Source organism: Miniopterus schreibersii (assembly GCF_964146895.1).
Source record: "Miniopterus schreibersii genome assembly, chromosome: 18".
In the NCBI taxonomy this organism is placed as follows: Eukaryota; Metazoa; Chordata; class Mammalia; order Chiroptera; family Miniopteridae; genus Miniopterus; species Miniopterus schreibersii.
The window spans coordinates 40554771-40580395 of NC_138121.1; the positions used below are offsets into that span (position 1 = coordinate 40554771).

Below are 25625 nucleotides of genomic sequence, written 5' to 3' on the forward strand. Positions count from 1 at the left end.
AGTGGATATCCCCCCAATGGTAAACTTGTTAGAAAGAATATAAAACATTCAGTCACATAGAGCATTGAAACACCAACAAGTATTGTTCTTTTTTAAAATTTAAAGAGGAAATCCCAACTAAGTCTATTTTGAAACATTTCTGAGAATTTCTGGAGGGGCGGTGGATCAATCGAACTACATCACACTCTCTCCGGAAAGGTGGGCGACTGAAAAGTGTGGCGACCGACTACCCTTCATCAGCCTGGGGAGCGACACTGACTCCCACGTCCAGGGGTCGCTGCCAGGGCCACTACAGGAAATAATCTAATGGAGGAGTTAGAAATACACCCATCAAATGTGTGTGGGAGACGTTTCACTGAGCGGCAGTAACTGTGGGCAACGGGACGGCAGCCTTCCTGCAGGCTATTTATTTAGAAACGAAAGATGCATGGATCTGAGAAGCCAGATGTAAATGCTGTAAAACCTCAGGAACGCAGCGAGCAGGTGCTGTGCCTACCAGGGCGCGGGCACTGCCCTCAACCAACAGGGTGCGACTCAACACGGAGCCGCACATCCGCGGCCTGCCTGACCAGGGCCCAGCTTGCTCGGCCCAGGGCTGTGCGCCTCGTGGGAGAGCAATCTTGGTTCCATAATTAAACTTTAAAAGTAGTAACTGCCAGAAAGTTGAAAACCCCAAAATTCAACAAAGAAATTATAATTTATAGCAAGTATTCATTAAATGTTTATTATTTGAACGAATGACAGATAATTTCATCCAACAATCTTTAAATTGCTGAAAACTGACCATACTTAACGTTTCAAATTTCATATGACCTTATTCCACCTGTGCTCGTTTCTAAACGCTTGGTAAGTCCATTTCTTATCAAAAATACTCAAGCCCAGAGTGAATAAAGGGGTGGATTATAAAATTACTTTAGTTCAAGTGAAAAGGGAGAGTCTTACCAGACATTTCACCCAGTCACAAGTTATCTAAACTGAAACAAATAAAAATATAAATTAAGTTTTTAGGTCACTCCTTACACACTCATGCACTATATTCTACCACGTTAGGCTTCCTCCAGGTTCTGATTTTATGTGAAGCTTACCGTCCCTGAGGTTTTCTGATTACAGAACACAAGTCTTAATATTCACAAGCGTTTACACTTCAAACCAGGGCGCCAGGACCGAGGGAGACTTTCGACACTGATGCCGTTTCCCACAGGAACGTCCCACGTCCTGCTTCACGCTCAGAGGGGGGCTGCTCTGCACAGTTGGTGTCAATTCTCTAGTTTTCATTTGAAACGTAGTCTTCACTTTAATCAGGAGTCTGCCATGCCTTCCACTTCAAACTCATCTGCCCACGTCCGCAGGTCTTTGGCATCCTTTATTGTCCAGAATTTTGTAAAACACTTTAGCCTTTTCCTGGAGAGAAAATAAAACACTATTTACTTTATAAGTGAAATGTTGGGGAAAAGCACATCTCACCGGAAGCTCTGCGGCCGGGACATCAGACCCCACCCGGGCTGCGGGCGGGAGGGGCTGGTGTGGCGTCGGGGGGTTCTCAGGGCCGCCTCCGTTCCTCCCTCTTCTAACTCAGCCAGAGGCTGAGTGTGCTCACAGGATAAAAAGTAAAACTGATTTAATAAAATAAAGCTAACTAACGGGTAAAGTGCCAACATAACACAGCCCTGCTTTTTTCTGCAGAGAGCGACCCCGCTGTGTGTCTGGGTCCGAAGCGGTCTCTCAGTTCCAGTCGCTGCCGGCCACTAGCTTCCCGGGCGACCCGGTTTCTCGGGGAGCTTCCCACCCGCCACGTGGGCCTACAACAGCCCCTCTCTCCGGGCTGCCGCGGACTAAATGGGCTCATGCACACACAGCAGCAGGAACAGGAGCTGAGGCCGGTCCAGGCTGCTGCAGACGCTGCGGTTACATTCAGCAGGTATTAGCACTGTAACAAACGCACATCAATGCACAGATCTGGCCAACGGAACTGATGAGATAAGCACTTTTAGTGAAAAGGTAAAATAATAAATATCATGTCCTGATAAGTCAGCAGATTTTATCCCAACACAACCTTTTCCTACAATTCTCTGTTTGTCAAGGTAACTTTCTAGATTTCAGAATGCCACACAGTAGTTGGAAGGGTTAAAATATTTATTTGTAAGTCACCTGTGAATTTTATCACTCTTGATTTACAGGCTATATAGTAGCAACAAGTATAAAATATATTCTATTGACACCCAGCAGTGCATGTTTTGTAGTAAAGTTTTATTCTAGTTTCTTCAGGGAAAAAGGAAAATCATAGTTAAGACAACCAAAGAGGAATTAAAGTTGTCTTTGGACTTTGCAAAGAACTAGGGCTAAGCTTATTTTCTTTTTTAAAAAAATTTATCTGTATTGTTGAAAGTATTACAGATGTCCTTTTTTTACCCCCATTGATCCCCTCCACCCTGTACCCCCTCCAGGCCCTCCCCATAGCAAGGTCTGTGTCCGTGGGTGATGCTTATAGACATACAAGTTCTTTGGTTAATCTCTCCCCACTCCCACCCCACCTTCCCTCTGCGATCCCTCAGTCTCTTCCATGCTTCTGTGTCTCTCGATCTGTTTTGCTCATCAGTTTATTTTATCATATTCCACATATAAGTGAGATCATGTGGTACTTGTCTTTCTGACTGGCTTATTTCGCTTAGGGCTAAGTTTATTTTCAGACTCACAGATAATTCCTTTTCTCTTTGGAAAAATTTTGTATTAAATATTTTGTAACAATAGTTACAAATAGGATAATTACAAATATTTATAATTAGAAATAGGCTGTTGCTGATTACACCACCCCTCCTAATCTGGCGCTGCACAGATGGCCCAGGAGAGAAAGCCGCACGTCGCCTGCCGCCCAGCCGGCACCGCAAGGCGCGGGGCCCGGGCGGAGCCGCGGCTGCACAGCTGCGCTTCAGCACAGTCGGCAACTGTTTCTGTAACTGAACTGTATCAGCACTTGATGTGGTCACGGCCGGCCAGCGGGGCTCGGCGGTCGAGCGTCGCCCTAGGATCCTGGCGATCGGGGTTCGATTCCCGGTCAGGGCACAGGCCCGGGTTGCGGGCTCGCCGATCAGTGACTCTCCTCATTGATGTTTCTATCTCTGTCTCTCCCTCTCCTTTCCTCTCTCTGAAATCAATAAAGATATATTTAAAAAAAAATAAAAAGATGTGGTCACGATTTCCTGTTGGGGGCCTCAGGTTGGCGCCTCCCGCCTGCAGCGGCTGCTGGCCGGCCTCCAGGCCCTCACGGGCTGCGGGCCAGGGGCAGGTTCTTCCCATGTGGGCCTCTCCACGCAGCACCCACGGCAGGGCCCCTGGCTTCCCTCGGAGCCAGCAGGAGCCCCCGACAGGCCGCGATCTTTTGTGTCTAATCTCAGATGTGACATCCCATCGTTTCTGCCGTATTTTGCTCGTGGAAGCAGGCCACTGGGTCGAGCCTGCACTCGGAGAGGGGGTGACACGCGTGAACACCAGGAGGCAGGGATCTCAGAGGCTGCCCCCGACCTGCCCAGCAACCTACCCCCCAGGCACCTCAGAATCTCCAGGTCGAGCAGGAGTGGGGCAGGAGGTAGATGAGAGCTTATGTGGTTTGATAATATAATCTTGTATTTGGGGAACAAAATACTGTAATTTATTATTTATTTATGTGATATTTTCCTAGGAATGTCTTCCAAAGTATATCTTGGGTACATCTTAAGAACAGCTTATATACTGACTATATCCAGGCTGGGCATCCAGGGTAAAGGGTGGGGTGCATTCACATACGTAGTCTAGGGACAGAGAGAAGCTGGGTTTAGAATGAAAAATTTGTCAAAAACAAACCCACAAAGTGACATGTAGAGACTGTCCAGAATTACCTAGATACATAATACGATTTCCATTCTGTCCTGACAGAAGTCCTAATTTCTGAATGCAACCACTGCATATCTGAATGTAACGTGTGGGGGGGGAAAGAGGTACCCCAAAGGTTTTATATATTGAGGTGTGTCTTTTTTAGTAATTTTTCTGTACAAATGAATGTTTTAAGCAACTAATGTGTTGGCACACATTACGGAGTTAACAATTCTTTAGAAAAAATGACAGAAAAAACAATTTAGCAGCTTCCTAGATGACAATCTGGCTAGAGGAGCAGGCTGAATTTCACCCGCTTCAGGAGAGCTGTTTCCATGTCACTGTGATTAAATGTTTGTGTCTGAAAAGGTACTTAAAGGTAGAGATGCTCACGTACAGGACCAAGGACAAGCCTCTTCCTTGGAAAACTTGGAAGGTTTCGTTATAAATAAAAAAAAGCAACACAATCATTCTGACCTCTTCATATTTACTAATCCTTCCAGCTCTTCTGACTTGCTGGCTGCTTGCTTTAAAACTTCTCCAGGAACGTCTGCCAGCTTAGCCACATTCAGTCCGTAACTCCTCGCTGCCATTCCTCTGGTGATCTGATAAAGAAAAGTGACAGAACCAGGGGCTTCCTCACCTGCAAAATAAAGTAAAACCAAAACAGATGAAAACCGACCTGAAAGTTGGAAGAAATTAGAGGACTGAAGACAGTATCTAAGTTCTTGTAACTTTATTAAAGTTTCTAATCTGAAAACAAAACCCTCGCTCCTTATCGCCGGGTAGCTCCTTTGATCAAGTTTACATTTCCAGAAAAAGAATAAAAACTGTTTTGAAAATGCTTTTGCATTCAGGATCTTTTAGCTTAAAATGGTTTTTTAAAAAAATGCCCATCCGGGCATGGCTCAGCGGTTGAGCATCGACCTGGGATCCAGGCGATCAGGGTTCGATTCCCGGTCAGGGCACATGCCCGGGTTGCAGGCTCGATCAATGACTCTCTCATCATTGAGGTTTCTATCTCTCTCTCTCCCTCTCCTTTCCTCTCACTGAAATCAATAAAGATATATTTAAAAAAAAAAATAAATAAATAAATAAAAATGATTCATTGCAAGCTAAGAAATACTTAGTTTTATGCTGCTCACTGAAAAACTTGAAGTGAACGTCTGTATCAAACAGAGATCTGATACGTGCTGCACTGTAATTTCTCCTTTAAAAACAGATGTTTAAAAGTGTTACTATGGTGAAAGAACTGTCCAAACAGTTAAGTAACTAAACAAACTGGTTTGTTTCTAAATGTGCTAGAAACAAAACAGCAACAAAAACATAAGGGGACATTACATGTTGCAGTTTAAGTAAGATAGAGAAATTCTGGTTTATTAAGTATCCTAGTAACCAAGTACATGTCGAGGTGGGTGCTGATCAGTAGCACCCAGGTCCCACTTGGGAAGGATGGCTTTATTGCCCCCACTGTTAGAAAAGCTGCTGGCCAGGCCCCCAGCTCCTGCCTCTTTAGGAATTGCCTTAGCTGAGGGGAGCTGCTTCCCCCACGGTCACGGCCCATCGTCCGGGGCAGCCTGCATCCAGTGACTGGTAGCTGGGCAGGTCGGGGGCAGCCTCTGAGATCCCTGCCTCCTGGTGTTCACGCGTGTCACCCCCTCTCCCTGAGTGCAGGCTCGACCCAGTGGCCTGCTTCCATGAGCAAAATACGGCAAAAGCGATGGGATGTCACATCTGAGATTAGACACAAAAGATCGCGGCCTGTCGGGGGCTCCTGCTGGCTCCGAGGGAAGCCAGGGGCCCTGCCGTGGGTGCTGCGTGGAGAGGCCCACATGGGAAGAACCTGCCCCTGGCCCGCAGCCCGTGAGGGCCTGGAGGCCGGCGGGGAGGCGGATTTCACCAGTCACACCCTGAAGGGGCTGCCGCCCCAGTCAACACCTGCTGGTAGCCCCTGAGAGATTTTCAGGCAGAGGTATCAGCTCAGCTGTCCCTGGATTCCTGACCCACAGGCATTAGGAGATAATATCTGTTTGCTATTTTAAGCTGCTCTGTTTGGGGTAATTTGTTATGCTCTAATGGATAACTGATAACGGGTTTAAGGCCTGAGTCCCTCACCCCAAGTTGCGGGAACTCTGAAGGACCAGCCCAGCCTGAGCTCTCTGCAGGGCTGCTGAAGCCTTACGGCTGCCTCTCAGCCCATCCTGCCCTCAGGCGGGACCGTGCCGGCACCATTCAGCAACCTCTGGTATGTAAATCTCAGGTTCAGCTTCCTGGGGAACCCAGGCTTCTACACATGTACACGCATATGAATGAAAAACTTTTAAAGAATTGGTATGTAATGAAATACAATAATACAAACACAATACTGCATACAGTTTAATCTTTGATAAACCTAAAGCAACTCAGGATTATGCAACTTTTATTATAAAGTTCAATATAATTACACTGTGTTGCAAAAATGTCCACCAGGAACCACTTTACAATGATTTCTGATCCCCTCATACACATGTGATAAATGTGTCTGCATTAGTCTTTCATCAGCTAAAAATTAAAACATCAAAAGAGTGAACACAACAGAAAAACCGGATAATGGAATTTTCCTTTAGGAAAATAATACCTTTCTAATGGTGGGTGCTGGCAGTGGGAGGTGCAAAGATAGAGACTAAAACTCACGTTACAAAGCACCAAAAATACCTTCTGCCTCCAAATAAAACTTAAGGAACACAAAGAACAGGTGAGGAAGTGGGCGGGAACAGACAAGGAACGGAGGCACGGGGAAGCCAGTGCCGCCGACCCCACGTCTCACCTGCGTGCTCACGGACCAGGAGGGACGTGAGCAGCCGTCGGCTGTGAAGAAAGCAGCTCTTCTCATCTTTCAGACAAACATTCTCTTTATCACTTCCACTGGGTTAGTGCTAACTGATCTCCCGCGCCCTGGACTCACCTCTATGACCTAGCCTCATGCTGGTCTTTCTGATAAAGATTCATTCATCTATCTGTCGATTATAAACGGACAGATGGACAGACACAAAACCCCTTACTTAAACCTTGCCTTGCCGACATGTTTTTTGCTTTATATATAAAATATAGTATATACAGCTATAAAGTGCTTTTTACATTTCATATCGCCATCAAGCAGCTAAGTATATAAAATGTTACATTGTTCTGAATAACTTACTAACATACCTCAGTGCTGGTTATGGTAGTTTTCACACCATCAAAGTGAGTGACCGCTCTTCCAGCACCACCCGGGGCACGTTCTACCTAAGCGGGCCCCGCCCGTCCTTTGCCCCGTGACGGGCGGGCGGGGGGCGTGCACCGGTGCAGCGGGAACGTGGAGGCGGAGAGCACAGCCCACTTCTCCACAGCCCCCCACGGAAAGCCGTGGTAAGAACTGCACTGCTCAGCTGTGACACTCTCACATGGGTGCCCTGAAAAGCCCGCCTGACACAGCGGGAGGGAGTCGGGAAGTTGTAACCCACGTTCTGCTTGTTACAGGGAAGCAGTGGGATCGTTTTACAGCCAAACTCCTACAGGCAGTTATTAAAGGGACGCATCCTGATCATATAGGTTCTGAAGCCACTTTGAGGACAGACCCATTAAAATGTAGAGGTGGGAGACTTGCCCCAGATTTTAGAGACTGGAACAGCCTAAAACACAGGTTTCTCTCAGGTCCACTGCTTTATCCACCAGGTCATGGTAAATGGATAAACACAGTGTCCTGGAAGACACTCAAAAGGGGATTTGGAGCATTTTACTGATGAGCTATAATGGCCCCTAATTTAGACAGATGACTTAGGTTAGAGGTAACAGATGGAATAACACTGGAAGTGAGCAGGCGATGGAGCAATGCTTCAAATATCTGAGTGAAAATGATTTTCAACCTAAAATTCTAGCCCTTGCTAAATTATAAATCAAGTATAAGATACAATGGAGACACGCTGACTCACTCAGGCAAAGGAATTAACTCCCTGAGCATTTAACTCAGGGAAGTGTTCTCATATCCAGCTCTCAGTTGACCCTGACTACAATCTAGGCAGATCAAAGCCACCCTGCCCCTCTCGCATTTAAGAATGAGCATGTGATTCAATTCTGAAAAGGAGATGGGACAGTGACGAGCTGCTAGTGAGCATCTGAGAAAAGGTCCTTTGCTCCTAAGACAGAGTCACAGGGGATGCTGACCCTTCTCTGCCTTTGGACACCGTCAAGTCTGGATGCAATTCCCGAAAGGGCTGCCGCCGTCTTGCCACTGGCCCGACGGCGAAGCCAGCAGAACAGGAGTCGGAGCCTGGAGGTTTGCGAAGAGGAGCTGAGGCCACTCTTCCTTGGAGGCTTCTGTGAAGGGAGGCTGTACACAGCTGTATTGCTGGAGCCAGCGTGAGTCCAGTGCTCTGTTACTTGCAATCAAATGCGCAGTAGAGAGGGTAAGAGAATTCCTAGGATGGCGGTATGGCAGGTCTCAGGACAACAGCTGGGCGGCCGAGGGGTAATCAGGTCAGACGGGCAGGAGAACAGAGGGCTCCGGGAGGAATGACCCCAGTGGGGAAAGGTGGAACCGGCAGACTCAGTCATGGAGAGAAATGTCTAGAGGGGTTTTACAAAGCTACTGGAGGATATGGGAGATTCAACCACAGGCTCAAATAAAACAATGAAATGAAAAAATAAAAACAAGGCAATTATTACCTTTAAGAAAACAGAAAATGTTGTGAAAGAAAGTGCACTTTGCCTTCACACCTGGTTCATGAGAAAGAAATACCTACTGGCAATAACTGAAAATAAGGAACATGAACAAAATAAAAAAATGCAACTGCACTGGGGCGAGGGTGAGGGGAAAGCCAGAGGCTCCGTCTGACAGAATGGAAAGTCGGTCAGCACTCAGCCGAGCGGATGAGCCGAGAGGAAGCAAACAGAAGCTAAGGGGAGGGCCGAAAGCAGGAGCTCTGACGGAGATGGGAGGGCGCGTGCGGGGAAGGCTCAGGCGCAGGGACTGCCGCCTGGTAGCTCGAGCCTTGAAGCATCACGTAATTTTTAAAATTATGTTCACAAACAAAATTCCAAATCAGTAAAATGAAATGCCAAACACAAGATGTAAGGCTCCGGGTTAGTCAGTTCACATCAAATACTTATCACCGACCCTTCCCTACTGGACCTGTTTTGCTTATCCCACCGGGTTTCAGCCTAGAAGCTCCTCCTGTCACTTTGGATGCAGATTAACAGACATGAAACTGCTTCCACGAGGGAACTTATAACGTGTTTTTCAAGCCTGCATGGTGGTGAAAGGCCAGGGCTGCCTCACATTACTTTATCTTGGGCCCAGTGCATTGTTTTATTTGGGTTCGTGGCCCGATTTCTTTTTCAGGTCCATACTTGTTGCTCTTCCAAAACAAAACTTGGACTCTGAAGTGTCCTGGATAATGGACTTTCCACTGCAGCACATCGACTGTGCAAACCATCACGGGCCGACATACTGGTGGCTTTAAAAAACTGCCACCACAGGAAGGCACTCACGCTAAGATTTACTACATTACACACCGCACTTGGATTTGTTTCTGTTGGCTAATGGTGTTCTTCTTAATGAAACATCTCATTCCTGTGACACTAAATGAGTAATCGGAAAGGCTGGGGCAACACTGTAGATGCCACGCAGCGGTCCTAGCCGAGTGGAGAGAGAACCGGCAGCGAGGACACGGACTCCGGGCTCGGCCAGCCCCACCCAGTGGCCAGCACGGCAGCCACTCACCTGTCAGATTCAGTGTCCTTATGTCCACACGGAGTATGGCTCTTAGTGAGTAATTAATGCTAAATAATGTTTTGGGAAAATATTGGGCATTTCAAAAGACGGCTAATTATACTCGAGCCCTGACTGTCAGGGCATCTCTCCTGAGATGAGTCTCAGAGGAAAACCTACTGTCCCCACCCCACCCTCTTCTTGTGAAAAAGCGAGTCAGGAATAAGGGGAGACTCAGAGACGGCAAGGACGGGCGAGTTCCATCTGGCCCAAAGCGTAGACAACATTTGGACAAATGTCATTTACCATCAACAGTCACAGCTTTTATTATTAATGAACAGTAAGTTCATGTTCTTATAAACTTTAAGTTATCAAACACGAAAGCCAACCCCACCCTGGCTGCACCTACCGCGGGACGGTCCATACCTGGCTCGGGTCCGCGCTCACCCGCCCCGACCAAGAAGCCCATGTGGTGGTTCCCCGCCTGCTGGGAGTAACGTTTCTCTAATTCACACACTGGCGGATAATGGGTGACAAACAGGGTTAAGGATCGCACCTAAAGTAACAAGACATATGATAAATGTTATTTTATTTTTAAATTTTATTTAATTAAAACTTTTCTCCAATTTTGATTTGAAAAATGTTTAATTTTCATTAAAGTTGCAGTAGAGGTAAAATGAACACCCGCATCCTCTTATCCAGGTAACATCAATCCTTTGCCGTGTCTCCCTCCCTCCCTCTCCACTCCACACACATACGCACACTTCCCCCCCGTCCATCTGAAAATTAATGGCAGACATCGTGACACTTCATCCCTAAATACTTGATTCTTACTTCCTAAGAACAAATACATTCCCCTAATCAGGATAAAATTTATTATACTCAAGAAACTTAACACTGGTATATTACTATTCTAGCTAACATACAGCCGATATATTTCCCTAAACGGTTCCTCTAATGTTCTTTATAAGTGTCCTTTTCTTTTTTCAACCAGGGGTCATGCAGTGCGCTCAGGCACGTCTTTAATTCCCACTACTCGGGAAGAGTTCCCCAGCCCTTTTTTTGGTCTTTTATGACACTGACATGTCTGAAGTATCTAAGAGGGCTGTTCTGCACAATGTCCCTCAATTTTGGTTTGACTGACTGTTTCCTCCTGATGAGATTCGGATTAAACCTCACTGCCAAGGTCGTCACGTATCTGTGTGGGTGACATGCCCTCTCCAGGTCGTCACACCTGGCAGCACACATCAACTGGACCCATCACTGGGCGTGCCAAGCTTGATTATTTGGTTTAAGTGGGTGCCCAGATTCCTTCACGTACTGATACCTTCCTCCTTTGTAATTAAGATCATTAGTTCATTACTTTGAAACTCCAACAACCTTTCATTCAAAGGTTTTACCACCTATTATCTGCCAGAATCAGTTATTACGGTAGTTACTAAACATTTTTAAAAAACCCCCACATTCTGTACATAATTATTAATTGGCATTCTATAAACAGTGCTTTCTTTCCCGTATCTCCACCCTACCCCTACCATTTTAAAATTTATTTTGTTGGTATCAATATGGATTCAATGGATTCTTTAACAAGCATTATTTTAAAGCCTACATTATTACGCATTCTAGAAATCCCTACCTTGAGGGAAGTGAATACCAAATCCTGGCCTGAAATTACCAGGAGAGGGTACCTAAACTGAAGGCTCCAGTTCTGGTTCCTCTGCCATTCCTTCACCCGACTGGAGGTCAGGGCATGGGCCTTCTCTCTCAAAATAATTACAAATAAAGCTACTAAGCAGGGTTTCTTTGACAAGCTCCTCCTAAAATCCTCCCTGAAGGGTCTCTCCACGCGCCCCTTCCTGAGCTGAGGGACGGACGGACTGACGGGTTTGCTCCGGCCCTGCTCCCTCAGGGCTGTGCTAACCTGCAGCAGCAGCGACACACAGCCTCCCCCTTTACTCCTCTCGGACCTCTCTTCCCCATCTCAGCAATAAAAGGTCACCATGAAAATAAGTATTTTCATCCATAAAAAGGTTGGAGACTTGTTCCAGAAGAATCCTCTTCAATGACTTACCTCTAAGGTAAATTTTATCTGAAAATAACACTTTCTTCATTAGCATTTAAAATATCCCCAAACTGCTAGAGATGTGACAAGTTCAATTGTCATAATTTGTTCCTGAAGGTTCCTAAAAGAATCTCTGAAATATTACCAAACTGATTTTGATAGCCAGCCTCCAGCATGGCTCCCGTATCTCCCCTCCACTGTCCAGCCTTTCGGGGTCCCTCCCCACTTCCCACCGTCGGGGCGGCCGTGGGCTGCAGGCGGCCGCGGGAGTGCGTGGCGCCCGAGGCTCGGCCACAGAAAGCACTGCTGCTTCCACCGTGGTCTCTCGCCTTCTGAACGGACACCGAGGCGGCCCCGCGGACGGCCCACCGGGAAAGCAACGGAGGGTCCTGGCCAAGCGCCAGCACCGGCTCACCCCGTGTCAGTGAGCCACCCTGGAAGGACACCCCACCCCAACAAGCCCTCGGGTGGCTCCAGCCCTGGCTGACCGACTGCCTGACTGCAACCCCAGGAGACACCGTGAGCCAGCACCACCCGGCCAGGCTGGGCCCTAATGCCTCACCTCCAGACGCCATGAGAGGCAATAAACGATGACTGCTGTTTTAAGCCACTACGCTCTGGAGTAACTTGTATTCAGCCGCAGTAAAACATACAGTGTTGCAGAGCAGAAACAGTAAAATCAAACTCAAGGTGGCAGACTCTGTCCTGCCACACTTTCCTGAAGGCTCTGAAGGGTGTTTACAGTGTGTGTTGGAGGCAGTGCTAGGACTTCACTAACCCTGTCATGTGTGCCTTCTATGATAATTACAGAAAACTTTCTGAGCTGTATCTTTTCGCAAATAAAGTATTTCTTCTTAAAGAAAAATAAAGGTATTTATTTCACAGTAGAAAACATGTCATCATTAACTAATCTAATTGTTTAAATAAAAAAACTGAGGGCCACCAAAGTTTAAAGAAAAAGAGATATTATTTTTGCTAAGAAATCTTGAGTAAAAAGACAACAATGTGGTGAGTGGGGCAAAGGGGGGGGAGAAGGGAGACATCTGTAATAATCTCAACAAAAAGAAAAAAAATTAAAAATATGCTTTGATTGCCTATTTAAAGAAGAGGGGAAGAAATGGAAATGAGGGGAAGACACAGAGACATGAGTGAAAGAATGGGGAACAAAACAGAAAAAGATAAACCGAAGGGGAGCCAAGGCTCAGGGCAGGGAGGGAGAGAGACCAAAATGAACACACACAGAGAGAGTAAACAAAAGCCGAGTCTGATGGAGACGCCTGGGATTGAAAGTTTGACACCATCCAAATCTCACACTGAGCTGCTTGGAAGGCGCGCTGAGGACAGATGCGCAGTGTGGGAGGGAGGCACTGGAACAAGGGCCAGCCGAGATCAAAGGCCTGCGCAGGCCGCTCAGGAGACTGTTGCAAAATGTAGTCCGCAGGCTGAAAAGCGCCTCCTTTCTGCTCTTTCCTCAAGGATCGGGTTGCAGGTGGATGGTCCCTGCTCTTGACACAGAGCTTGCCACCAACAATAAGATACAGTTCTTGGTGGAAATATTGCCAGGGAGGCACATCAAATAATTACAAATAATTAATTAGGGCCCATGTATCGGAGCTCAACGTATTGCACTTGAATAAATCAATTGCAGGGATAGCATCAATTGTAAAAATTAAAGATGATTTTGAATATTTAGAAACTGAAGTCAGGAAAACAATTTGTATAGTATGTACCATTCATGTACAAAAAATATGCAAGATACTTACATCTCTAATAAAATGCTCAAGTGTAGCATAAGCAATGGCAATCCCATCATGGGTGCTCGTCCCTCTTCCCAGTTCATCCACAATAACCAAGGATTGTGACGTGGCTTTTCTCATTATTTCTGCCATGTCAGTCAGTTCTTCCATAAAAGTACTCCGTCCTTTATATATATTATCTGCAGCACCCATCCTACAAATAGGAAACTAGGCATTATTTTTCGAACAATAAATATAAAAGATCGTTAGGAGTCTATACACTTTGAGCCAATAACGGCTGAAATTACATTAAACAAAAGGCAACGTATTGGACATAAAGAGTGCCTAACATCAAACTGCACCTTACAGAAACATCCCGGATAGAAGAATCTGAGTGCTGGACAGAGCTCTTGAAAAGAAGGGAAACTTCTGACTGCCTTTTCCTGACCATTTCAGACCAAAGTTTTGGTACTCACAGGAGAAAACAGTGCTTTTCTGTGTCGCCGTGTTTAAAATCCGCAAGTACGAGGATATTGTACAATTAAAGACTTTTTCCAGTCTTTTCTTAACTGATATTTCAAATTAAAAGCACCATGTTGACATAACTTATTTAAAATGACACTTTCTTACTAAAACTAGAATTATGGAGGTTTAGTAACCTCAGACACCTGATACAGGTTCCTCAAGTTAACTTCCTGGAACACAGTTCTCGGCGATGTCAAGAAACGGGTAAAAGGACGTACAGGTTTCTTTGCTGTAAACTTCTTAGAGCCTTTGTTATCCTGTGGTGGCTGACTAATCGTTCTATCCCCTATTGCTGCCTTGCCTATAACCCTTTTATAAATCAACAAAGGTTAATAAAGCATCAGTGGAGGAAATAAATTATTACTTTTTTGAGTTAGTTTCTAAAATCAAGAACATTTTCATGAAAATTTGAACAAGAGTTTGTTTTTATGCCCAGCTGGCGTGGCTCAGGGGTTGAACATCGACCTAGGACCCAGGAGATCGCGGTTCGATTCCTGGTCAGGGCACAGGCCCAGGTTGTCGGCTCCATCCTCAGGTGGGGGGCGAGCAGGAGGCTCTCTCATCATTGATGTTTCTCTCTCTCTCCCTCTCCCTTCCTCTCTCTGAAATCAATAAAGATATATTAAAAAAAAGTTTGTTTTTATGAGATCTTGATATTTTCAGATAACATTCTAAATGTTGCTAAATTATAGCAAATAGGGTGGGCTTCTGTCTCTTCAAATCACAATCTCTGAGCCTTCTGTAAGTAAAATGCTAACATGAGGGAGAAATACTGTAATTATGGTGGGGGTGGGGGGAGGTTTTCATACCGAAGGTTAAGTAATTGGAGCTTAAATATAAAAATTGTTAAACACAGGCAATGATTATTTATATTGCATCAGTTTTAACATACTTTAAGGGCTTTTAAAATAATTGTGGGTTTTTTTATATAAGTAAATAAAACTGACCAATTTTAGGCGTGTAACTCAGTAATATGGAGCACACTCAACGCTGTATGGTCATCACCACTATCCACCAGCAGAACTTTTTCATCATCGCAAAACAGTAATTCTGCACCCATTAAAAATAACTACCCCTCCTCCCTGTCTTCAGCCCCTGGCTGCTGCATTTTACTAGTTTTAGAAGTGTTTCTGTAGCCGTTAACCTGATAATGATTTTTTAAATGAAAAAAATCTACTTTCTGGGTCTATGAATGATGTGTTCTAGGCTCCTCCTATGAGTGGAATTATGCCCTCGGTGCCCTCTAGATGTTTTCGGGAGGGTTCTTGCTGGCTTGTTTTCTCTTCTTTTTGAGATTGAAGATGTTCTATTCACTTTACTTCGCTAAACACCTATGCAGAATTCTGTGTGGTATGGGAACCTACATTTCTTGTGTGTGTTTTTTTTTTTTGTATATTAAGTAAATTTTACAAAAGGAAAATAATCTCCTGCATAACACAGTACTCTAACTTTTGAGAAAGATGGCGTTAAGTATGGAAGAAAAAACCAAAATTTAAAGTCGAAGAAAGAGAAAAGGCGGCAAAAGAATAACAATTATTAACAATTATTAAAAAATGTGTAGAATCGCGTGAAGGATTCCATGATGGCGGCGGACTCAGTGGAAGATACACTGACTCTCTCCTGGGACCAAACTGGAATGACAACTAAAATATAGAAAAACCACCCTGAATCATCAACTGCAATTGAAGACGAGCTGGGAAGCACCCTCATAACCAAGGAGGAAACGTGGAGACCACATAGAGATGGGTAGGAAATGTGGAGGCACAAAGAGGGCTGGCTGGGCTCCCACAGGCAGCAGCTGAAGGTCCGGAGGGAGATCTCAGCTGTGGGGGGCTCCTACCGAAGACTCTGGGGCCTAAATCCCAGGCTGGGCTCCCCAGCCAAGAGACAAGAACTGAGACAGGTGCCCACATAACATCTGGCTGTGAAAAGCAGCTCGGTTTCTGTCGGCCAGGGAGAGACGCCTGGAACTGCAGGTACCCACTTAAAGAGCCAATGCACAAAGTTTCATGTGCAGCCACTCACCTTGGGCTCCAGCAGAGGGAGGGCAGAGTGGACTGCAGCTCTGTGAGGAGAATCCAGGGTTGGGGACTCTGGAGATCGAGCTCAGAGGGCACCCCTCTGGATTCCTGTGCCAAGTCATTCCCCCATACTGCAGAGGCAGACATTTACCTTCCAAGTGGCTTTTACCTGGGGGGGGGGGCAATAGCCCCATCCAATGAAAACCTCTCACCCCACCCTGTGGAATTTCTAGAGCCTGAGGCTCATTAAGAGACTGAATAACAGCCTCTGGGTGATTTGAGTCTTTGCCTGATCTGCTTCGGGACCCAGGGCTTGGAAAAGCAGACTTTGGTGTGCATCTTGGTCCTGTTCAAACACACCCAGACCCAGCAGAGGGAACTACAAGCTGTGGAGTGTGGAAAGCTTTAAACAGGGTACTCAAGGTCAGTCACAGACAGCATCGGACACTGGCCTGCACCAGAGACCATCCAAAAGACTGGGAGTCCTAGCAGATCTACCTAACACACAGAAACAAATCCAAACAGGCAGCCCAAATAGGGAGACAAAAACAAACCCCAAGTGAAAGAACAAAAGAAGTCTCCAGAAGAAGAGCCAAATGAAATGAAGATAAGCAATCTATCAAATATATAGTTCAGAATACTGATTGTAAGGATTCTCAACAACATGGAAAAGATATGGAAACTATGAAGGAAATTAAGAATGACATAACAGCCTGGCCAGGTGTGGCCCAATGGTTGAGCATTGACCTATGAACCAGGAGGTCAGGGTTCAATTCCCAGCCAGGGCACATGCCTCGGTTGTGGGGTCGATCCCCAGTTGGGGGCGTGCAGGAGGCAACTGATCAATGATGACTCTCTCATCGTTGATGTTTCTCTCTCTCTCTCCCTCCCTCTCCTTTCCTCTCTCTTCAATCTAAATAAAGATATATTTAAAAAAAAATAAAAGAATGACATAGTAGAAATAAAGAATACACTGGAAGGAATAAACAGCAGATTAGAGGCAGCTGAGGAGCAGATCAGTGAACTGGAAGACAGGGTAGAAAAAATCAGAGATCCAAAAGGAAAAAGCAATTAAAAAACAGGACAGTCTAAGGGAGCTGTGGGACAACATGAAATGTAACAATATTTGCATCATAGGAGTGCAAGAGGAGGTTGAAAGTAAGCAAGGGATAGAGAATCTGTTTGAAGAAATAATGGCAGAAAACTTCCCTAATCTGGTCAAGGAGAAAGTCACACAAGTTCAGGAGGCACAGAGAGTCCCAGGCAAGAAGAATCCAAAGAGGCCCACACCCAGAGACATCATAGTTAAAATGCTGAAAATTCAAGACTAAGAGAAAATCTTAAAGGCAGCAAGAGAAAAGCAAGCTGTTACTACAAAGGAGCTCCCATAAGGCTGTCAGCTGATTTCTCATCAGAAACTCTACAGGCCAGAAGGAAATGGCATGATGTATTCAAGGTAATGCAAAACAAGGATCTGAAACCAAGACTACTCTATCCAGCAAGACTATCATTCAGAATAGATGGTGAAATAAAGATCTTCCCAGACAAAAACAGGCTAAAGGAGTTTATCACCAAAAAAACAGGACTACAGGAAATGTTACAGGGACTGCTGTAACAAGAACTTGAAATATATAGAGAGAAACATAGGCATAAAGAAATAAAATGGGAATAGATAAGTACCCATCAATAATAACCTTAAATATAAGTGGATTAAATATCCCAATCAAAAGACACAGGGTAGCTGAATGGATAAGAAAACAAGACCTGCCCGGCTGGGCGTGGCTCAGCAGTTGAGCATTGGCCTAGGATCCAGGAGATCGAGGTTTTGATTCCCGGTCAGGGCTTATGCCCCGGTTGCCGGCTCGGTCCCCAGTTGGGGGCATGCAGGAGGCAGCCGATCAATGACGACTCTCTCATCATTGATGTTTCTCTCTCTCTCTCTCTCCCCCCCCCATCGTTTCTCTCTCTTAAAGCAATAAAGATATATTAAAAAAAGAAAAAAAAAGAAAACAAGACCTAAATATATGCTGTTTACAAAGACAACTCAGAACAAAAGACTCACAGGTTGGGAAACAAACAAACAAACAAACAAACAAACAAACAAACAAACTTCTGGAGGACTTTAAGGGAGGGATCGACAGCAATACAGTCATATTAGGGGAGTTTAACACCCCAATGACTTTACTGGATAGGTCTTCCAGACAAAAAAATCAACAAGGAAACAGTGACTCTAAATGACACACTAGATCAGATGGATTTAATTGAGATTTACAGAACATTTCCCCCAAAGCTGCAGAATACGTTTTCTCCTCAAGTGCACATGGGTCACTCTCAAAGATAGACCGTATGTTAGGACACAAAACAAGTCTCTACAAGTTCAAGAAGATTGAAATCATATCAAGCATCTTCTTGGGCATTTACGCCATGGAATACTATGCAGCTATAAAAACGAAGCATCCCTTACCCTCTGAGACAGCGTGGTGGGGCCTGGAGAGCATTATGCTAAATGAAATAAGCCAGTCACATGATCTCACTCATACGTGAAATCTAATGAACAAAATAATCTGATGATCAAAATAGATCCAGAGACATAGAAGCAGGGAACAGACTGAGGGATCTCAGTTGGAAGACAGTGGTGGGTGGGTGGCTGGGGAGAGATTAATCTAAGAAGTTATATGCATATGTGCATAACCCATGGACACAGACAATAGTGTGGTGAAGGCCTGGGGAGAGGGGTGTACGGTGGAGGGGATCAATGGGGAAAAATGGGGACATCTGTAATGGGGATGTGGACATTGGTGTGGGGAGGGTGTGGGGGTGGGATGGATGTGGGGTCGAGGGGATCAGTGGGGTTAAAGGGAGACATCTGTAATGGTCTCAACAATAAAGATAAAGTCAATAAAAAAAAATTAAAAATAAAAGATGTGTAGATATTGCATGGTATTTAAAGGGTATAAAAATGTGAAGTAGATCTGTATTGCATTTAATGAAATATAACCATTAACCCAGAAATGGAATGAAACCACAAATGATTTATCAGTATATGGGTGCATTTTGTAAGAGACTGGAAGGCCATATATCTAAAGAACAATGATTTTCATGTGGTAAAATTATAGGTGATTTAATATTTTTCCTTTTCGAGCTTTTCTATAGTTTTAAGTTTTGCACAATGAACAAGCATTACAGGCTAATTAGAAAAACATGTTATTTTTTAAAATCACAAATGATACATTTAAAAATACTTTATAGTCCTATTTTATCATTATATTAAAACAAAGTAATTACCAGGTTAAATAACTAGCTTTCTTTCACCAATCTCAAAAATACTTTATTAGCACTAATGTAATTATTATAATAGACAAGAAAAAGCTTCCTTCTCTAGTAAAATTGTTTCCAGTAACAGCTGCAATCAGATCACACTATAGTATGCAAAGTCAATTTACAAAAGCTCTAACACTGAACTGCAAATACAGCCAAGCAAAAACCACTGTAGCAATCTTTCAATTTCAACTGAAACATTGAGAATCAACACAGCAATCCAGGAAAATGCCAAACTTGTATCGGCTCATAAGATACCCTGTTCACTGGAACCGCCTACAAAGCACATGCAGACCATCTATGAAGGACACAAGTGCTTTCCTATCAAGGGAACCCACAATGTACCCACCGGGCAAATCGTTCCCTTAACACATCCACTAGTCCACTCTGCGAGGAAGCCGGAGGATGTCAAAGGAAATAATCAACAGAGCAAATGCTCTTTACCAGCCTTAACTAGATCTGTGAAAACCACAAGTAACCAAGGCCATCAAAGGAAGGGTAAGATTAATCAGAACAATCAGTAAGATCAACAGAGGGGAACATGAGGCATCCTTAAAATTGAACTCGCAAGCAAATCTCAATATGTTTGATTCTGTTTTTCCTTCTGTAAAATGTCAAGAATTGAAATTGAACAACAGCTCCTAAGTCTGGAAGAATCACAATGCATGTGAAACCAGGATTACAAACCAAACAGTAGATTCTGAAATTTAAGACAGCGAATTTCGCATGAGCTTTTCAAGTGCAAATTGTGGGGTCTCACGCTGGAGATTCCAGTTTAACGGGTCTGTGCCAGGCCTCAGGAAGAAGCATTTCTAACGAGCACCCCTGCTTCTGACGCAGCTGTTACAGGAACCATGCTGGAGACATATTCCCAGGTAAGAAGAGAGGGGGAATCAACACAAATCTGCTTCTACACCTGAGCCTTGAGGTTTAGCTCTTGCCTTCTTGGCAGTCAAGACAAAAAGGAATTAAAGAGGAAGCAGCCACTGGTGATGCCAGGAGTCCTGGAGGTTCCTCAGGGAAGCCAACCAGCTGTTTTACATCTCTGTAAACAGGCACAGCATGTGAGTGCAGAGAAAACAATCTCTTAGCATGAACAAAAAGTGAGTTATGTGATGGCACTGCATGTAAAAGATATTAAATAATAAAAATAAAATATCCTTATGAAAAATTTTGGAGAAAATAAAGAAACATCATCCAATGGGTATTTCTCACTCAAATTTAATTTTAAAGCATCAGGTCCCACTTTCGCACTCTGCTGGTAGGATTCTGAGCTGGCCCAGCCTCTCCGAATAAGGAAGATGTCCATTCCTCACCCCACAGCCCTGCGCCTGGACAAAGCCTAGGCTCAGGAAACTCATTTCTGTGCACTAGGAGGTGTATAAGACAAGTACCAAGACTGTTTGCACTTGCAATACATCTGCATCATATTAAATATAAATCAACGAAAATAAATGAACTTTGGTATATGCATACAGTGGAATATCATCATTAGAGAAAAAACAGGTGGACTAGAATTTTATGTATTCATATAGATGAATTTCCTAAATATAACATTGCTGGGGGAAAAGTCACTTGCATAGTGTGATATGGTACATATAAAACTGAAAAGCATACCAAACAATTCTATGTATTGTTTCAAAAAAAAATACCTACATAGTAAAGTTACAGAGGAATTCATGGGATGAAAACCAGAGCCAAGAAGGGCAGTTACTCGGGACAGGGTGGAGCGGACGAGGGTTAGGGAGGCTGGAGGGTCCCGTGTGCTGGCAATACTTTATCTTCTTTTTTTTAAATACAGCTTTACTGATTTCAGAGAGAGGAAGGGAGACGGAAACAGAGAAACATCAATGATGAGAGTCACTGACCGGCTGCCTCCTGCTGGGGATCCAGCCCACAACCGGGGCCTGTGCCCTGACCGGGAATCCAACTGTGATCTCCTGGGTCACAGGTCGATGCTCAGCCGCTGAGCCACGTTGGCCGGGCCAATACTTTATCTCTCTAGTAGGGTGGTAGCTACACGGGAGATTATGTCTGAAATACTTCATAATAAATAAATGGAAAACATCCTAGTAAACATCCTTGGGATACAACTGAACATGTTCCACACAGGCTCCTTTCCCATGGTAACAGGAAGAGGGGCTGAGGGCTCCGACTCAGGCAGCGCATCCCAGGTGGAGCTCTGGTTCAGGAGGTGGAGGCACCTCCGCACAGCAGGTCCCGCAGCTGCCAAAGGGCTGATCCGCATGAACTAGAGAAATGCCCCTGCGTGATAAGAAGTAAAGTCACGCTACATAATAGCAATGCGTAGTATAACATCGTCGAGAGGGGGGATTTCTGTCACCTGTAAATTTGTAAAACGTGACACAGAGTCATTACAAGTCGCTGAGCTGGGGAGGTGACCGTGTCACCCCATACTCCGTGAACTGCGCTGCCAGTCAGGGCGAGAGGAGCGGCACCGCCAGTGCTGCCGCGGCCGATGCCACCGCAGCCTCCACTGGGACGTGGGATGCGACGGCCGCCTCGCCGCGCCACAGGCTCGGTGCCCCCTGCAGCGTCCCCAAAGCGCCGCCCCTCCCCTGCCGTGGCCACCAAGCTCAGGCTCAGCCTTCATCCAGCTGCCTCTTCTGCTGCACCGCTAAGGCCTGTCTACTCCTTTTATTGTTCGTTCAATCCTCGCCTGAGGACATCTTCTCCATTGCTTTTCAGAGAGTGGAGAGGGGGAGAGACACATCGATGGGCTGCCTCCCGCACGTGCCCCAGCAACTGCGGTCGGTGCCCTCGGCCAGGATCGAGCCTGGGACCCTCCGGTCCACGGGCCGATGCTGGAACCACTGAGCCAAGCCAGGGGGGCAGGCCTGCCTATTCTAACCCTGCGACATCTCTCCTCTGTTCTCCACCCACTTCCATTTCCGTCAGTCTAACTAAGACGCTCAGGATCTCCCCAAGAGCGACTCCATGACATCATCCCTGCGCAGAGGCTTTCACAGTGCTGCCAGACCAATCTTCCTGAAGCCTAAACTGTACGCCTGGTCACACTACCTTCCCACCCACAGGTCTTCAAGGACTCGCCACGGTCCATGGGATTACTGTCTCCTTGCCTGATCTTGACACAAGGGTCAATTCATTCAACAGCCCTGTCCTTGAGCGTCTGCTATGTATGCACAGAGCAAAGCCCTAGGCTAAGAGAGGGGAGGGAAATGTACTAAACAGGAGACTCATCTTCTGGGAGCAGATAACACCATAGCAGAGGTAACGTACACAAATACCTACAAAACTAAAGGTGGTAAGAGCTTTAAAAGAGGAAAAACACATGTAAGACGGAAATAGAGAGGTGAGAGGTGTTAATACTTCCTATGGGACTCGAGGAAGGCTTCATGAAGAAGGAGGCATCTGAGTGAGATCTTGAACAATAGGTGATATTTTAACAGAGAACACCCCACAAATTTCAGTGAGTAGCAGGCCAAGGAAACTGCAGTCACTGAAACAGCAGAAGCAGCCGCCCACCTCAAGCCTTCTTGTTTTGTAAGAAAAGTTTACCTTCACTTTCTTTTCTATTACTTGCATCTAAAAATCTCCCTGACTGGTGTTCTCCTCCCTAAGAAGATTCTCTTTCAGACCCTTACCTTACCCAAGATGCTTTTTTCTTCTTAAATTTATTCTCTTTATCACATTTCTGTCACTCTCCCTAATAATATAACCAAAGTAAAATACCTAGCCCAGCCGGTGTGGCTCAGTGGTTGAGCACCAACCCAGGAACCAAGAGGTCACCAGTTCAATTCCCAGTCAGGGCACATGCCCGGGTTTTGGGCTTGATCCCCAGTAGGGGGCACACAGGAGGCAGCCCATTGATTCTGTTTCTTTCTTATCGATCGATGTTTCTATCTCTATCCCTCTCCCTTCATCTCTCTCTAAAAATCAATAAAAACATATTAAAAAAATAAAAATAAAATACCTAGTGTATTTTTCTTACAAAATGGAAGGTTCATTATGATTTAAAAGCTAAAGAAAGGGTCTTTAAATTTCTCATGTTGAATTAATTTACAAATATGTGAAGATCAAAATAACATGTTTGGTTCATATGGCATAAAATAGAATTTAGGCTGCTCTGTTCATTCTCAGATTAAACACCAAGCTTTAATGTACTTTAATGTCTACTCAAGTACATCAACATTAATGTGATATATTCTGATGTGATTCCAGAGTCAAATATTAAATAAATATGAAGCTGGATAGTAAATAAGATACTCTATATACACAGCTTGACTATACACTATGAACTATATTCACTTTTTTTCTAAAAATGTAATGTAAGAAATATAAGTAATATTTTAAGAACTAATAAATCTAATGTCTAACCGCTATCTGTACACCTAAAGCTAATACAGTATTGAATATCAACTGTAATTGAAAACATTTTTTTAAATAATCATATTGTGGTAAGTTTGAAGCGACATCACTCGAGTTAGTGGGTGGCCATGCTGTAAAGGACAAAGATGCCAAATCACTACCTTGTACACCCAAAGTTAGTATAACTATGTAGTGCTGTACACCAACTACACTTAAATTTTAAAAATCTCAAAAGCAAAAAATACTGATAATATCTAAATTGATAAACCTATATAAATAGATTAAACTATGAATTCTCGTGAAAGAGACCAGAGTATTTCAGTGATATTCCTAGTAAAAGGCATGAAATTTAGGTTTATATACTGAGGGCTGAGACCTAGTCAGTTGTATGCAATGTTATTAGTAAAAAAAGATGAGGAATTATCTTGGGCCAGTGCCTTTTTCAGTCTGTTCTCAGTTCCCACCTACCAAACAGGGAGAATACACTAGTTTCCGGACTGGGCCAGGTCTCCAGGCTTCCCACCCCTGATCCAGGCAGAACAGGTCTTTTTTTTTTTTTTTTAAATAAATATATCTTTATTGATTTCAGAGAGGAAAGGAGAGGGAGAGAGAGAGAAACATCAATGATGAGAGAGTCATTGATCGGCTGCCTCCTGCACGCCCCCGACTGGGGACCGAGCCAGCAACCCGGGCATGTGCCCTGACCGGGAATCGAACCCTGATCGCCTGGATCCTGGGTCGACACTCAACTGCTGAGCCACACCTGGCCGGGCTGCTTTTATTTTTGTTTAAATTCTAACCTTTGACGTAAGATTTTTAAAGTAAGCATTCAGTAACTAAAAATAACTGAAAAACTACTGGACAAAATGATCCTACGTCCCTCCTAGGATTAATATTCATGATGTAACGATTTCTTTATACTCTTAAGTTCTAACTATCTTAAGAACCTACCTGTCCATCAAAATATGTACATAGTAAGAAACTGCATGTGATAATATGGGCTTGATTTATTTCAGGAATATATTCAAACAGAAGGCTTTTACCTCGTGAAAATGCCATCCACAATTCCAATGGTCGCTTCCTCTGCAGGAACATAGGAGCCCATCTGAGCCATGATTGTAATCAGTGCAACTTGTTTTATGTAGGAGCTCTTTCCACCCATGTTTGGTCCAGTGATTATCATCACTCTCTCTGAGTCTCCCTAGAAAATTAAAAAGCAATTTCACTATTATACCAAAGGAGCTCTTAGGTAATATTTACAATTGATTCCATAAATGGGGATGCATTAGGTAAAAGACTGCTCTGTGGTATTTAGATGTTCATCAATTAAGTATCAGAGGGAGAGAGGACCTCTCCGTCTTCAACCCGACCAATGCTATTGCAGAAGTTCTTAGCAGCACACAGTTGTTTCTAGGCATTAAAAAGTTGTTCTCAGAGCCGCCTCAGGGAATGGGGAGAGGGTAGAGGTGGGGTGGAAGGGGTTAATGAGGAGGAAAGGGGATATCTGTAATATTTTGAACAATAAAAAAAGAAAAAAAGAATGCAGGAAAAGGAAATAAAAGGTATGAGGTTTGAAAAGAAAATAATGAAACTCATTATTCCTGTATGTCATGATTGTCCTCCTAGAAGATCTAAACAAATCTATAAAAATTATTAGAATCAATAAATGAATTTAACAAGATATTCTGGTATAAAAGTTCAGTATTCAAAAGTCAATTTTATTTCTACATGTTAGCTGCAATTGAAAAATTGTAATTAATGATATAATTTACCACAATATAAAAAAAAAAAAAATCAAACACTGAGAAATAAATCTAACAAAATGAACAAGATTTCTATACAGAAAACTACAAAACATTATTGGAAGAAATGAAAGAAAACCTACTTAAAAGAAGGAATAAACCATGTGTCTCAGTGGTTGAGCATGGACATGGGACCCAGGAGACCGAGGCTTGATTCCCAGTCAGGGCAGTTTTGGGCTCGATCTCCAGTGGAGGGTGCGCAGGAGGCAGCCCATCAATGACTCATCACTGATGTTT

At 44.3% G+C, this 25625-nt stretch overlaps 1 protein-coding gene across 1 annotated transcript in view; it reads right to left on the reverse strand.

The window, feature by feature from the left end:
- Positions 1-697: 697 nt before the first annotated feature.
- LOC308548173 (DNA mismatch repair protein Msh3-like) overlaps positions 698-25625 on the reverse strand; it is a 70542-nt gene continuing 45614 nt past the window's right edge. The window contains exons 7-11 of the mRNA XM_081119287.1: positions 24630-24787; positions 13400-13586; positions 10001-10130; positions 4324-4489; positions 698-1401 (exon numbers count right to left, since the gene is read on the reverse strand). Coding sequence (XP_080975413.1) covers positions 1299-1401; positions 4324-4489; positions 10001-10130; positions 13400-13586; positions 24630-24787 — 744 coding nt within the window. The 3' untranslated portion in view covers positions 698-1298. The remainder of the gene's footprint in view (positions 1402-4323; positions 4490-10000; positions 10131-13399; positions 13587-24629; positions 24788-25625) is intronic.